Genomic DNA, 15,847 nt, shown 5'->3' on the forward strand with positions numbered 1-15,847 from the left:
AGATGCAGCTAGACAGTGCAATACAAAAAATTAAGTTTCGATCCTCATATCGTACATTACCTCAGAAGCGCAAGGTTGTATCTTCCTGCACCGGCCACTGGATAAGTGGGAGAGGAGCTCTATCTAGTAGGAAGGTATGCAACGCATGAAAAGTGCATTCATTAACGAGGACAGTTTCATCATTTTTGGGCAATGAAACATAACGGGGGCCTTTCGCTCCCGTATCTAAAATGGTGTCTAAACTCAAAATGATGGTGCAAATGCTAACTTACAGAAAGCAATGCGTAAGCATGAATTTTTCTATTCTAACAATTGGGCCCGGTCGATTCTTACCTTCTGAATTTGAAGAAATGTCCCCAAAAATGTTAAGAAGGTAGAAGTTCACCGAGGCAAGCCTGCAGGCAGTGTCCAAGGAAGAGACATTGTTGCTTGGGAGCCGCTGGACAAAGTGTCCCGGGGAAGATTTCCATCTTTAGACTTGCCACAAAGTCAGGCCACCTTACTCTGCATGTTGGCGGATAGATGAGCAGGTTGGTCCCGGTCTCCTCTAAGTTCTCAGAGCAGTTTTTAGCCAAACATTTTCTAGGTCCCACATTTTGGATTTTGGCTTAGTAGGCACTTTTTAGCACCACTGACAAGAGTCCAGGACTGGGGTGGACCTAGTTGCGGGTTCAAGATGGTTGGAGCCTTTTCTGTCCATGAGGCTCTGATAAGGAGGCCTGCCAACTAGCCCTTTGAGTCATTCTAGTAGTCCTGGGTTCAAGAGGCAGAACAGGGCTCAAGCAGCAGGGCAGGCCTCTGAGGGTTCAAGTCAAGCTTCAGGTAGCAATGCAGCTCTTCCAGTTGCAGCAAAGCCATCTTCTAAAGTGCACATCAGGTCACAGCAGCAAGCAGTCCTCAGAGAGTTCTTCCACAACTCCAGAAAGTAAAATCTAGAGTGGGCTAAGATTCCTGTTTTTTACCTGGTGTCTTCTTTGAACTAAGAGAAGTTTATAGAGAATTCCCTTTGAAGTTCTTGCAGTTTTCTGCCTCCCCCTGCCCTAGTCCAAGCCTGGCTACCTGAAAAATGACTTGTTATGAAGTTGTTTGTGAGAATGCAGGGTACAACCTATTGTTTGCAGGTGGGGCTGTGCTCATTTCCACCCCCATCCAAGCACAGATAATCATTCCATTAAGTGCTATCTGTGAGAAATAAACAAAGTCCAACTGCCAACTACACCCAGTCATGTGACCCGGGAACAGGCTGCAGGGCCAAAATTAGCCTGGGCAGGAAAATGCCAACTTTCAAAAACTGACAGTTTCAAAATTGCAACTAAAAATCTGACTTTCCATTAACGAAGACTATAAATTACAATTTTTTAGACACCAAATATGAAACCGTACCTGGTTTCCAGTCAAACGATAGCACTTATAATGTAGTAAGGCAACACAATGTTATTCCATGGGACAGGTAGGCCTCATAGTAGTCAAAAATGAACCTAGGATTTTTTCACTACCAGGATATGTAAAACTTAAAAGTACATGACCAACCTTTTAGTTACAATGCACCCTGTCCTTGCGGCTACCAACAGCCTAGCTTACGGGTGAGGTATATGCAATAAAAGGGGAGTTTGAGGCTTGTCAAGGGGGCTCATTTGCCGAGTTAAATTGAAAGTTTAAAAATGCATTCAGGCTGCAATGTATGAGTGCATGGGCATTGCCTGGGTGATTGAATGAGTGTAAGGGTAGTGCCTGGGTGATTGGATGAGTGCAAGGGTAGTGCCGTCACCCATTCACTGATATACTACTTATGCAAGTAAGTAAGTAAGTAAGTAAATATTTTATTTGTACATGATTAATTAAAATCTTTACAAGTCGAATAAAAAACATTTAAAAGGACAATTAAAAATTGCAAAGAGAATTAACCAAAGGGTATTTAAAAGTTCTCTCTGTCCTGTGCGTTTGCCAAGTTGATTCAGATTAAAGTGTTGCATTGTTAAAATCAACAGTCCTCAAGCTCTCATGTATCTGACTCCGGCCAGTTCAAAGAATTTTACGACCTGACAGTTTAGTTTTGTTTTGCTGGGATTGAAGCAAAGTTTGACTGCCTGTCTGCATGTCCGTATACCATAGGTTTTGAATGAGTCTCGCAGGAATTTGCATCTCAGATCTTTCAGTTTGGGGCAGATGCACACTGCGTGGACAAGGTCTTCCTTTCCTGCTTTACACAGACGGCATTGTGGATCAAGATTTTTCCTTATCCAGGGCGGTAGGTGAGGATATACTTACTTATGCACTTACCCAGGTATTACTCATACACTCATACATTTACTCAGGCACTAACCATAATCTCATGCAGTATCCATACACTTATCCAATCATCTAGACACTATGCTTGAACTCATCCATTCACTCAGACAGTACTCATGTACTCATCCATATACTCAGGCACTACCAATATAAAACATCCAATCATCCAGGCACTGCACATGCACCAATCCATTCACTGAGGCACTACTGATCCACTCAGGCACTATCCATGTACTTATCCAGTGACCAAGGCAGTACCCTTGCACTCATCCAATCACTCAAGCACTATCGACACACTCATTTAATCACCCAGGCAATATCCATGTACTCATCCAATCACCCAGGCACTATGCTTCCACTCATCCATTCACTCAGGCATTACCCATGCAGTCATGCAATCAAATAGGCATTACCCTTGCACTCCTCCATTCACTCAGGCAATACCCTTGCACTCATCAATTCACTCAGGCACTACTCATGCAATCAATCAGGCTCCGCCCATGCACTCATCGAATCAACCAGGCACAGCCCATGCACTCATTAAATCACCCATGCACTACTCTTGCAGTCATCCAATCACTCATGCACCACCCTTGCATTTCATCCATTTACTCAGACACTACCCATGGTCTTATACAATCACCCAGGCACTACCCATGCACCCATCCAATCTACCAGGTTCTACTCATGCACTCATCCAATCAACCAGGCACTACTCATGCAGTCATCCAATCACCGAGGCACTACCCATGCACTCATCCAATCAATCAGCCACTACCCATGCACTCATTAATTCACCCTGGCACTACTCTTGCAGTCATCCATTCACACAAGTAGTACCCATGCACTCATGCAATCAACCAGGCACTACCCATGCACTCATCCAATCACCCAGGCAGTTCCCATGTACTCATCCAATCCCTCAGACACCACCCTTGCATTTCATCCAGTCTCTCAGACACTATCCATGCACATATCCAATCACCCAAACACTACCCATGCAGTCATCCAATCTCCCAGGCACTACCTATGCACTCCTCTAATCACCCAGGCACTACCCATAAACTCATCCAATCACCCAGTCACTACCCATGTACTCATCCAATCACCCAGGCACTACCCATGCACTCATCCAATCATCCAGGCACTATCCATGCACTCATCCACTCATCCATTCAGCCAAGCACTACTGATGCACTCATGGAATCACCCAGGCACCACGTTTGTAGCCATCCATTCACTCAGGCACTACCCATACACTCATCCAATCTCCAAGGCACTACCGTTGCACTCATCCAATCACCCAGGCACTACCCCTGCACTCATTAAATCACCCAGGCAATACCCATGCGCTCATTCAATCACCAAAGCACTGCGCTTCCACTCATCCATTCACTCAGTCATTACCCATGCACTCATGCAATCAAATTGGCACTATCCTTACACCTAGGCAATTACCATGTACTCATCCATTCACTCACGCACTACTCATGCAATCAATCAGGTTCCACCCATGCACTTTTCCAATCACTCAGGCACTGCTCATGCACTCATCCATTCACTCAGGCACTGCCCATCCACTCATGCATTTAGTCAGGCACTATCCATGCACTATCCGAAGACCCAGGCAGTACCCTTGTACTCATCCAAACACTCAGGCACTACCCGTGCAGTCATTCAATCACCCAGGCAATACCCATGCACTCATCCAAACACTCGGGCACTATGCTTTCACTCATCCATTCACTCAGACATTACCCATTCACTCAAGCAATCAAATAGGCACTACTAATGTACTCCTCCATTCACTTAGGCAACATACATGCACTAATCCATTCACTCAGGCACTACCCATCCACTCATGCATTCAGTCAGGCACTATCCATGCACTTATCGGATGACCAGGCAGTACCCTTGCACCCATCCAAACACTCAGGCACTACCCATGCACTCATTCAATCACCCAGGCAATAACCATGCACTCCTCCAAACACTCAGGCACTATGCTTCCACTCATCCATTCACTCAGGCATTACCCATGCACTCATGCAATCAAATAGGCACTGCCCATGCACTCCTCCATTCACTTGGCAATATACATGCACTCATCCAATCACCCAGGCACTACCCAGGTACTCATCCAATCAACCAGGCACTACCCATTCACTCATTCAACCACCCAGGCACTATTATTGCAGTCATCCATTCACTCAGGCATTACCCATGCACTTATGTAATGAACCAAGCACTACCCATGCTCTCATCAAATCACCCAGGCACAATCACCCAGACAGTACCCATGTACTCATCCAATCAATCAGGCACCACCCATTCATTTCATTCATTCACTCGGGCACTACCCATGCACTCATCTAATCACACAGGCACTACCCATGCACTCATCCAATCACCCAGGCACTACTCATGCACTTATCCAATCACCCAGTCACTATCCATGCATCCATCCAATCACCCAGGCACTACCAATGCACTCCTCCAATCATCCAGGCACTACCAATGTACTCATCCAGTCAACCAAGCACTACCCATGCACTCATGGGATCAAACAGGCACAACCCTTGTAGTCATCCATTCACTCAGGCACAACCCATGCATTCATCCAATCACCTAGGCACAACCCATGCACTCATCCATTCACCCAGGCACTACCTTTTCACTCATCAATTCACTCAGGTACTACCCATACACTCATGCAATCACCTAGGCACTACACATGCCCTCATCCATTCACTCAGGCACTACTCATGCAATCAATCAGGCTCCACCAATGCACTCATTGAATCCACCAGGCACAACCCATGCATTCATTTAATCACCCATGCACTACTCTTGTGGTCATCCATTCACACATGCACTACCCATGCACTCATGTAATCAACCAGGCACTACCGATGCACCCATTCAATCACCCAGGCAGTACCCATGTACTCATCCAATCACTCGTGCACCACCCTTGCATTTCATCCATTTACTCAGACACTACCCATGGTCTTATAAAATCACCCAGGCACTACCCATGCACTCATCTAATCTCCCAGATGCTACTCATGCACTCATCCAATCAACCAGGCACTACCCGTGCACTCATCCAATCACCCAGGCACTACCCATGCACTCATCCAATCAACCAGGTAGTACCCATGCACTCATGCAATCAACCAGGCACTACCCATGCACTCATCCAATCACCCAGGCAGTACCCATGTACTCATCCAATCACTTAGACACCACACTTGCATTTCATCCAGTCTCTCAGACACTATCCATGCACGTAGCCAATCACCCAAACACTACCCATGCAGTCATCCAATCTCCCAGGCACTACCCATGTACTCCTCCAATCACCCAGGCACTACCCATGCACTCATCCAATCACCAAGGCACTACCCATCTACTCATCCAATCACCCAGTCACTACCCTCCTCCAATCACCCAATCACTACCCTTGCACTCATCCAATCATCCAGGCACTAACCATGCACTCCTCCATTCACCAAGGCAATAACCATGCACTCATCCATTCACTCAGGCACTACTCATGCAATCAATCAGGTTCCACCCATGCACTTTTCAATCACTCAGGCACTGCTCATGCACAAATCTATTCACTCAGGCACTGCCCTTCCACTCATGCATTCAGTTAGGCACTATTCATGCACTTATCCGATGACCCAGAAAGTACCCTTGTACTCATCCAAACACCTAGGCACTACCTATGCAGTCACTCAATCACCCAGGCAATACTCATGCACTCATCCAAACACTCGGGCACTATGCTTCCACTCATTCATTCACTCAGACATTACCCATGCACTCAAGCAATCAAATAGGCACTCCTAATGCACTCCTCCATTTACCTAGGCAACATAGATGCACTAATCCATTCACTCAGGCACCACCCATCCGCTCATGCATTCAGTCAGGCACTATCCATGCACTTATATGATGACCCAGGCAGTACCTTCGCACTCATCCAAACACTCAGGCACTACTCATGCACTCATTCAATCACCCAGGCAATACCCATGCACTCATCCAAACACTCAGGTACTATGCTTCCACTCATCCATTCACTCAGGCATTACCCATGCACTCATGTAATCAACTAGGCACTATCCATGTACTCCTCCATTCACTTAGGCAATACACATGCACTCATCTAATCACCCAGGCAGTACACATGCACTCATCCAAACACTCAGGCACTATGCTTCCACTCATCCATTCACTCAGACATTACCCATGCAATCATGCAATCAAATAGGCACTACCCATGCACTCATCCAGTCACCCAGGCACTACCCATGCACTCACCCAATCACCCAGGCACTACTCATGCACTCATCCAATCACCGAGGCACTATGCATGCACTCATCCAATCAATCAAGAACTACATGTGCACTCATCCAATCACACAGGCACTACCCAGGTACTCATCCAATCAACCAGGCACTACCCATGCACTCATGTAATCAACCAGGCACTACCCATGCTCTCATCCAATCACCCAGGCACAATCACCCAGACAGTACACATGTACTCATCCAATCACTCAGGCACCCCCCATTCATTTCATTCATTCACTCGGGTACTACCCATGCACTCATCTAATCACACAGGCACTACCCAGGGACTCATCCAATCACCCAGACACTACTCATGCACTCCCCCAGTCACCCAGGCACTACTCATGCACTTATCCAATCACCCAGTCACTACCCATGCATCCATCAAATCACCCAGGTACTACCAAGGCACTCCTCCAATCATCCAGGCACTACCAATGTACTCATACAGTCAACCAAGCACTACCCATGCACTTGTGGGATCACACAGCCACAACCCTTGTAGTCATCCATTCACTCAGGCACAACCCATGCATCCACTCACCCAGGCACAACCCATGCACTCATCCATTCACCCAGGCACTACCTTTGCACTCATCAATTCACTCAGGTACTACCCATGCACTCATGCAATCACCCAGGCACTACTCATTCCCTCATCCATTTACTCAGGTACTACCCATGTACTCATCCATTTACTCAGGCACTACCCACGCACTCATTGCAATCCACCAAACACTACCCGTACACAAATCCAATCACTCAGGCATTACCTTACAGTTATGCAATTATCCAGGCACTACTAATGCACTCATCCAATCACCCAGTCACTACTCCTACACCCTTGCAAACACTCAGGTACTACTCATCCATGCAATCACCGAGGCACTATTCATACATTCATGCACTCAGCTGGGCACTATTCATACACTTATCTGATGATGCAGGCAGTACCCTTGCACTCATCCAATCACCCAGGCAATACCCATGCACTCATCCAAACACTCAGGCACTATGCTTCCACTCATCCATTCACTCAGGCATTACCCATGCATTCATGCAATCAAATAGGCACTACCCATGCACTCCTCCATTCACTGAGGCAATACACATGCACTCATCCAATTGCCCAGGCAGTACACATGTACTCATCCAGTCACTCAGGCACTACCCTTGTTCTCATCCATACACTCAGACACTACTCATGCACTCATCCAGTCACCCAGGCACTACCCATGCACTCATCCAATCACCCAGACACTACCCATGCACTCATCCAATCACCCAGGCACTATGCATGCACTCATCCAATCAACCAGTCAATACCCATGCACTCATGCAATCAACCAGGCATTACCCATGCACTCATGCAATCAAATAGGCATTACCCATGCACTCTTCCATTCACTCAGACACTACTCATGCACTCATCCAGTCACCCAGGCACTACCCATTCACTCATCCAATCACCCAGACACTACCCATGCACTCGTCCAATCACCCATGCACTATGCATGCACTCATCCAATCAACAAAATCACTACCCATGCACTCAGCCAATCAACCAGGCACTACCCATGCTCTCATCCAATCACCCAGGCACAATCACCCAGACAGTACCCATGTACTCAATAAATCACTCAGGCACCACCCATTCGTTTAATCCATTCACTCGGACACTACTCATGCATTCCTCCAGTCACCCAGGAACTACTCATGCACTCATCCAATTACCCAGATACCCATGCACTCATCCAAACACTCAGGCACTATGCTTCCACTCATCCATTCACTCAGGCATTACCCATGCATTCATGCAATCAAATAGGCATTACCCATGCACTCCTCCATTCACTGAGGCAATACACATGCACTCATCTAATCGCCCAGGCAGTACACATGTACTCATCCAGTCACTCAGGCACTACCCTTGTTCTCATCCATACACTCAGACACTACTCATGCACTCATCCAGTCACCCAGGCACTACCCATGCACTCATCCAATCACCCAGGTACTACCCATGCACTCATCCAATCACCCAGGCACTATGCATGCACTCATCCAATCAACCAATCACTACCCATGCACTCATGCAATCAACCAGGCATTACCCATGCACTCATGCAATCAAATAGGCACTACCCATGCACTCTTCCATTCACTCAGACACTACTCATGCACTCATCCAGTCACCCAGGCACTACCCATGCACTCATCCAATCACCCAGGCACTATCCATGCACTCATCCAATCACCCAGGCACTATGCATGCACTCATCCAATCAACCAATCACTACCCATGCACTCATCCAATCAACCAGGCACTACCCATGCTCTCATCCAATCACCCAGGCACAATCACCCAGACAGTACCCATGTACTCAATAAATCACTCAGGCACCACCCATTTGTTTAATCCATTCACTCGGACAGTACTCGTGCATTCCTCCAGTCACCCAGGAACAACTCATGCACTCATCCAATTACCCAGATACCCATGCACCCATCCATCCAATCACCCAGGCTCTATCAATGCACTCCTCCAATCATCCAGGCACTACCCATGCACTCATCCAATCAACCAAGCACAACCCATGCACTCACGAGATCACCCAGGCACAACCCTTATAGTCATCCATTCACTCAAGCATAATCCATGCACTCATGCACTCATCCAATCACCCAGGCACTACCTATGCACTCATCCATTCACCCAGGCACTACCTTTTCACTCATCAATTCACTCAGTTACCTCCCATGCACTCATGCAATCACCCAGGTACTTGCCATGCACTCATCCATTCACTCAGGCACTCCCACATACTCCTCCAGTCACCCAGGCACTACTCATGCACTCATCCAATCACCCAGTCACTACCCATGCATCCATCCAATCACCCAGGCACTACCAATGCACTACTGCAATCATCCAGGCACTACCCATGCACTCATCCAATCAACCATGAACTACCCATGCACTCATGGAATCACCCAGGCACAACCCTTGTAGTCATCCATTCACTCAGGCACAACCAATGTACTCATCCAATCACCCAGGCACAACACATGCACTCATCCATTCACCCAGGCACTACCTTTGCACTCATCAATTCACTCTGGTACTACCTATGCACTCATGAAATCACCCAGGTGCTACCCATGCACTCATCCATTTACTCAGGCACTACCCATGCACTCATGCAATCCACCAAGCACTACCCGTACACAAATCCAATCATTCAGGCATTACTTTACAGTTATGCAATCACCCAGGCACTACTCATGCACTCATCAAATCACACAGTCACTACTCCTACACTCTTTTATTCACTCAGGTTCTATTCATCCATGCAATCACCCAGCTACTATTCATACATTCATGCAATCAGCTGGGCACTATTCATACACTTATCAAATTATCCTGGCACTACCGATACACTCATCCAATCCCTCAGGCACTACGCATGCACTCATACAACCACCTAGGCACTACTCATGCAGTCATATAATCACACAGGCACTACCTTTGCACTCATGCAATCAACCAGATACTGCCCAGGCAGTCATCCAATCACCCTGGCCCTACACTTCCACTCATCTATTCACCCAGGCACTGCACTTACACTTATCCACTCATCCAGGCACTGCACTTGCATTCATTTAATCACTCAGGCATTAATCATGCAGTCACCCAGGCACTGTACTTGCACTCATCCATTCACACAAGCAATGTACTTGCACTTATCCATTCACCCAGGCACTGCACTTGCACTCACTAATGCAATCATCCAGCCACTGCACTTGCACTCATCCATTCACTCGGGCACTACTCATACACTCCTCTAATCAGTCAGGCACTATCCATGCACTCATCCAAGCACCCTAGCATTCACTCATGCACTCATCCAATCATCAAAGCAGTACTCATACAGTCATTCAATCATCCAAGCAGTGCCCATCCACTCATCCAATCACTGAGGCACAACTCATACACTCATGAAATCAACAGGCACTAATCATTCACTCATTCAATCATCCATGCACGACTTATAAACTCAACAATCATCCAGTTTTTCTTGTTTGAACCATAAAATGTGGTTTTAAAAAGAACCCTTTTTTGTTTTTTTAACTATTTAAAAAACATTGTCTTTGCGATGCAGAATAATCAGCAACAACACTCATGCAAATGTCTGAATTATACAGCAAATGCACCTTCAGTATTTCGGCCAAGTGAACCACTTTATATTAATGATATTAAAGCACATAAATATATGGTACTACATGCACGTTTATATGACATTGTCAACAGGTGAAAGAGTGGAGCTAAAATTATGCTGCTCCAGTCCGCCCTCTGATGGAAAATCAAGCCATCACAATCTATGATCTAAATCTTATCAGATGTACCATCCAAAACCTTGTCGTGACTTTCTCTGTCAGAGCTCATGCCTGGATGGTACTAAACAACTATACCACTCCAGCACCCTAGAAATACCTTAGGCCACTTTTTCGAGAAAGTCTAAAGAGCACTTTCTGTGACACCGCATTGGTATTCTGCCCTGTGCTCTGCCGGTCCTAGGATGCTTGTTTCTGGTCCCGAGAGGATCTGGCTTGGCAGTATGGGCTGGACTGTTCCCATGAGGCACCGGGTCAGGACTGATTTGCACATGGACAGGTCTAAACTGGGGTGGCATGGTGACAAAAAAGAATGATGTATTTAACCCAGATCTCTTGACTGGGGGTAAATGTTTTGATTTGTTCTGCATTCCGTCCATCAATTGGGTGTCTTTTGCTGGAGGAAAGAAGGTAGCTACTAAAAATTCCCTTCAACCAAAAAGGGATTTGTTCCCAAAGGCAGGCCGATCTGGCCTGCTTCGCCTCTGACAACTCACAGCTGAACTGTGGACTAGTAAAATTCCTTGCACTAGAGTGCAAGAAAATGCCAAATTGGGGGCACTGGGGTGCCGGATCAGGACTCTTCCAGAAACCAGCCATAGCAGCATCCATACTTATCGTCAAAAGTGAAACAATGGCTAATCGGCTGGTATTCCCTTTTGGTCTCTGGCACTCTGCACCATCTCGGCTCTGGGGGGTAAGGAGGGTTTCTGGTGTTTGACCAATAGATCAGCTCTACTTATTACACTGTAATTTGTTTGCACTGTATATTTCCATTGTAATTTTACAAACCTCTGCACTTGGAACTTTTTGCATTTGGTATTAGAGCCAGGCTGCCAGAGCGGGGCCCTTGTTAGAGATAAGGTGTGAAGCAGCTTCAGGGGACACCCACAGCACTTAACATCGTATCTGGTCCAGCGAAAGGAGCTTGGGGTCTTGGCCATCTTTCGCAGCTCCGTTGGTGATAAGGCCTTATCAATGCAAAAGGCAACCTACTACTGTGATCAGCATGATGGAGGAGGCTCAGTCAATGTTGCTGCTAAACTATATTTTAGATTTCTAACAAATGTGAATGAAGTTAAACTTAGATTTTAGTGGGTTTTAACTAATTTTCATTTTGTATAGGTGTATTATATTTATTGATTGTGTTTGTGTTTTTTTATTGGTAGTTTTATCATTGCAATGGTTTTTAGTAACTATGCAAATAAAATAAACTTGAATTTGTGGTGTTTAACGTTGTCCTCCTAGATTTTTCCAGATGTTCCATGTCGTCATAGTATTTACTCTGACTCTACTCTAGCTCAACATCCACTCTCTTCCTCTTCACTCCCCATTTGAATATCATGCACTTACATCCCTTAAAGATCATCACAATTAGGAATAAGACACAAAGGGTAAGTATCAACAGAGGTTTCAGAATAGGATCAAAAATTCCACTTCCCAAGTTTCCAAACCATTTGCCTACTGCAGAAAGTCCACTTCCAAAGGCTTCTTAAGCACCTGTCACTTCCAACTCCTGCAAATCCTTGAGTAGGTCAGAAATATTCTTAATAAACTTCTTCAACTCCTTGTTAGGAATGTATGTGCAGCATTGTTGGACCTTTAACATCCAACAGACTCCTCACTCTTTTGCCAGCAGGATGTCTAACGCAAGTCATTCTGCAAAACCATGGACCTAGCTGCTACCATTTCAGTATCTACAACTAATAAAGCTCCTGCTGTACTAGTAGCAAACTTATCCACTATAGTGGAATACTTTCTAATCTTAATGTCATTCAAAATCACATCCACAATGGGATCATCGCACCAAAGATATTTCCCGCTACTTCTCCAGCACTTATGCCTTGCTTAGACCTGGACTTTGTTTCCCACATAGGGTCATTGAGATGTTCCACATGATACATCTTTGGAAATACCATGCCAACATCCAAGCAATGTGAAATAGGCATTTCCTACACAAATATAGTAGACTCCAGGAATAACAGGATCATCACACATGAGAAATAAGGGCCTCATTAGGATGGCTGATGGACTTCCGTCCGTCTCCCATCCATTCGTAATGGGGACCTCCCGCCTACAAGATGGCAGTCCCACATGCTGAATTACAATGTGACCGCCACCACAGCGGTTGCAATGCCTATTAGTTGTATTGCAGCAGGTGCTGCGGTCTGAAGCACCTGCCGCAGTAAAAAATAAACTACATGTTACATATCCCTGCACTGCGTGGCAGGCACCATGCGGTGCCTGCCACATGGTGCTGGGATATGATGGTGCCCCCCAGGGCACATATCCGAGGCCCAGGGGGTGAAGGGCCTGCTACATGGCCCAAAAGTCTGTTTCTGACTGCCTGGTCACGGCAGGTTGACCACCGCTGAAATGCAGGAGGAAAGGAATATCTATATCCCTACAGCGGTGCCTGGTAGGCACCGCTGCCATTCTGTGGATTGCAGGCGGTCCGATGGGGAGTAGGAATCATTCTGACTGTCAGAACTGTGAGGGTCAGCCTTTCCGACCGCCTCCAATCCGACCACCCTCTTAATGCTATAGTCGGATCGGCACTTAGGATAGGCAGGGGGACCTCTACTGATGGCATGCTGGTGGCGGTCTCCTTGCCTTCCTAATGAGGCCCTAAATTCCGATTTCCCCTAACTTCAAATATGTGATCACACTCCCTCTTTCCCAAAAAAATATTGACAAATGATTATCTTTCCACAAATATACACAATTTCCCTTTATGTTACCAATTTAGAGACAATGCTGACTGATTTTGTGCCACTAGATGTTCTATTTCTTTCTTTGTCCACTTATGTTCATTCTTAAAGTTCTTGTCTGATTTTGATCTAGATTCTATACTTCTCCTCCAGTCTTCAACTAAATGTAGACATTTCTTTTCAACCTCTGTTAGAAGGCAAGTCAAATTGTGTCTGTGAGCATAGACAATGTCTAACGCCATGATGGGTTTAAAGAAAATTTTATTAACTCCAGGAAACTTAGCAGGGGGTCAATGGTTGACTTTGGTGCTCAAGTATGGGGACTTCTGAAAAAACGAAATCCTGATTGGAAAATAATATTTAAAATCTTCCATTCCATACATAAGGCTCATCAAAATACTACAAGTAGCACCATAAGTCAAAGGGATATGGTGATAAGTGATACCCTTTGCAGCTAAAACAGGCAATTGAATACAAATGTAGCAATCCCTGGCATCCACTGTGTCAATATACTCATAAAGCAGTTTAAAATAAAATTTGCAGAACAATCACCTCTAGATGTATCTACATGTAACTCTATCTCATCTAATGAATACAAGCTATTACCTCTAGGGTATGAGGGGTTTGAAATAATTGCAGGCCTAGTCTCTACTGAATTAGATGTAGATGAATGTAATTCTACAAGTAACATGATTAGTACTATAGCAAACTATTAGTGTGCCTGCTATCATGTATCTACATCTACCATGGTTAGGAATGAGTTCCATTACTTCTCTAAAACCACGACCGTTGAGAGGAACTTTGCAGCAGCAGAGTCTTGTCTGTCGATTCCCACCTCTGCAAATGGCAAAAACTAAGTCCAAATAATATGCATTAAGATTATGCATAATGTCTTCGTGAGTCTTCCTGAGCCCTACTCCGTGTTCTTCTACGGGACAACCTTACAACCCTTCAGCTGCCTCCGGCCCCTGTACCCTTCTTTTTTCTCCCACCAAACTATGTAAATATCTCTAATTAGTGCACAGTTCAAAGTCACTGATAGTCACATCCAGATTAATTGTCTCAGTCTTATGATGTTAGTCTAAGTTAGAATCGTAGTTCAAACAAAATGTTCAGTTCAAGGAGGTTCAACCGAATCTGCACTGTTATCCCAATTTTTCTCAGAACTATCTTTCTCTGTCACTTGTGGCAAAGTAAGTCCATTCAGGGGCTGAGTACTTCTGACAGGGTACTCCTGCTCGTGTTGATCTTCTAAAAGCAATCCCTTAACCTCCTTTGACATTTGAATCAGAATACTCAGTGTCCCCCAGAATAGTCTGCAGCCCACCTTCTTGCAGATTCAGTCCCCCTCTCTCCTGCCTTCTCGACCAACGTCCCCCTGCTCGCACTTGTGGTTCTACAGCACTAGGCCCTTCCTAAGGGTCTGAGTCTAACTCAGTCGTCACTACAGGACAAGACTCTCCCGCTTCTGCTCCAGCTATAGACTCCTCAATAACCTCCTCAGGCCAAACAAGTGCAGCTTCAGGCTCTTGCTGGTCCCCAACAGCTTGACCAACCTACTCCTGTGATCTCTCCACCACCACTGGCACTTCTGGGAGATGTGCTGCTACATCATCAAGGGGATACAGAACTTGGCGAGTGTAGGCAGCATGCACACAGAAGGGGGACCTCTGCACTTCACAGCAATTGTTGTGACCAGACTAACCTGGAAAGAATCACACCAGCGGGGCTCCAGACAACTCTTTTGTACATGTTTTTCACCCAGTCTCCGGGACTAATGCCGTGGCATAGGTCCTGATGAGGTGGGCTGTGGCGGCTTCAACCTGATGAGACACAGAATGCACCATGTCAGCCAGTCCTTTGCAATAATCAAGTATCATGTCATTGGTAATGTTCACAAGCATGGTTGCAGGTACAGCTGTCAGTTTCATAGCTCTGCCCATGGAGATCTCATGGGATGACAATCCTGTTCCCCGATCAGGTATGCTGAGAAGACTTATCAACACAAGAGCCAAAGCATCAGGCCACTTCAACGATGTAGAAGCACACACTTTTCTAAGCCTGGATTTCAATGTTCCATTGAT

The 15,847-nt window shown here is 45.8% G+C and overlaps 1 protein-coding gene across 3 annotated transcripts in view; it reads right to left on the bottom strand.

Moving 5' to 3' along the window:
* The window catches only part of LOC146798451 (prolactin-releasing peptide receptor-like), a 374,165-nt gene that overhangs the window by 277,649 nt on the left and 80,669 nt on the right, over nt 1-15,847 (bottom strand). Inside the window, exon 1 of one of the 3 annotated variants that reach the window (XM_085627970.1) lies at nt 15,469-15,572. The exons of the other annotated variants lie outside the window; for them this stretch is intronic. Within the exon in view, the coding sequence (XP_085484096.1) occupies nt 15,469-15,515 (47 nt within the window). The 5' untranslated portion in view covers nt 15,516-15,572. Of the gene's footprint in view, nt 1-15,468; nt 15,573-15,847 lie in introns of those variants that run through there. 3 annotated transcript variants of the gene reach the window in all.

Source organism: Triturus cristatus, chromosome 9 (assembly GCF_964204655.1).
Source record: "Triturus cristatus chromosome 9, aTriCri1.1, whole genome shotgun sequence".
In the NCBI taxonomy this organism is placed as follows: Eukaryota; Metazoa; Chordata; class Amphibia; order Caudata; family Salamandridae; genus Triturus; species Triturus cristatus.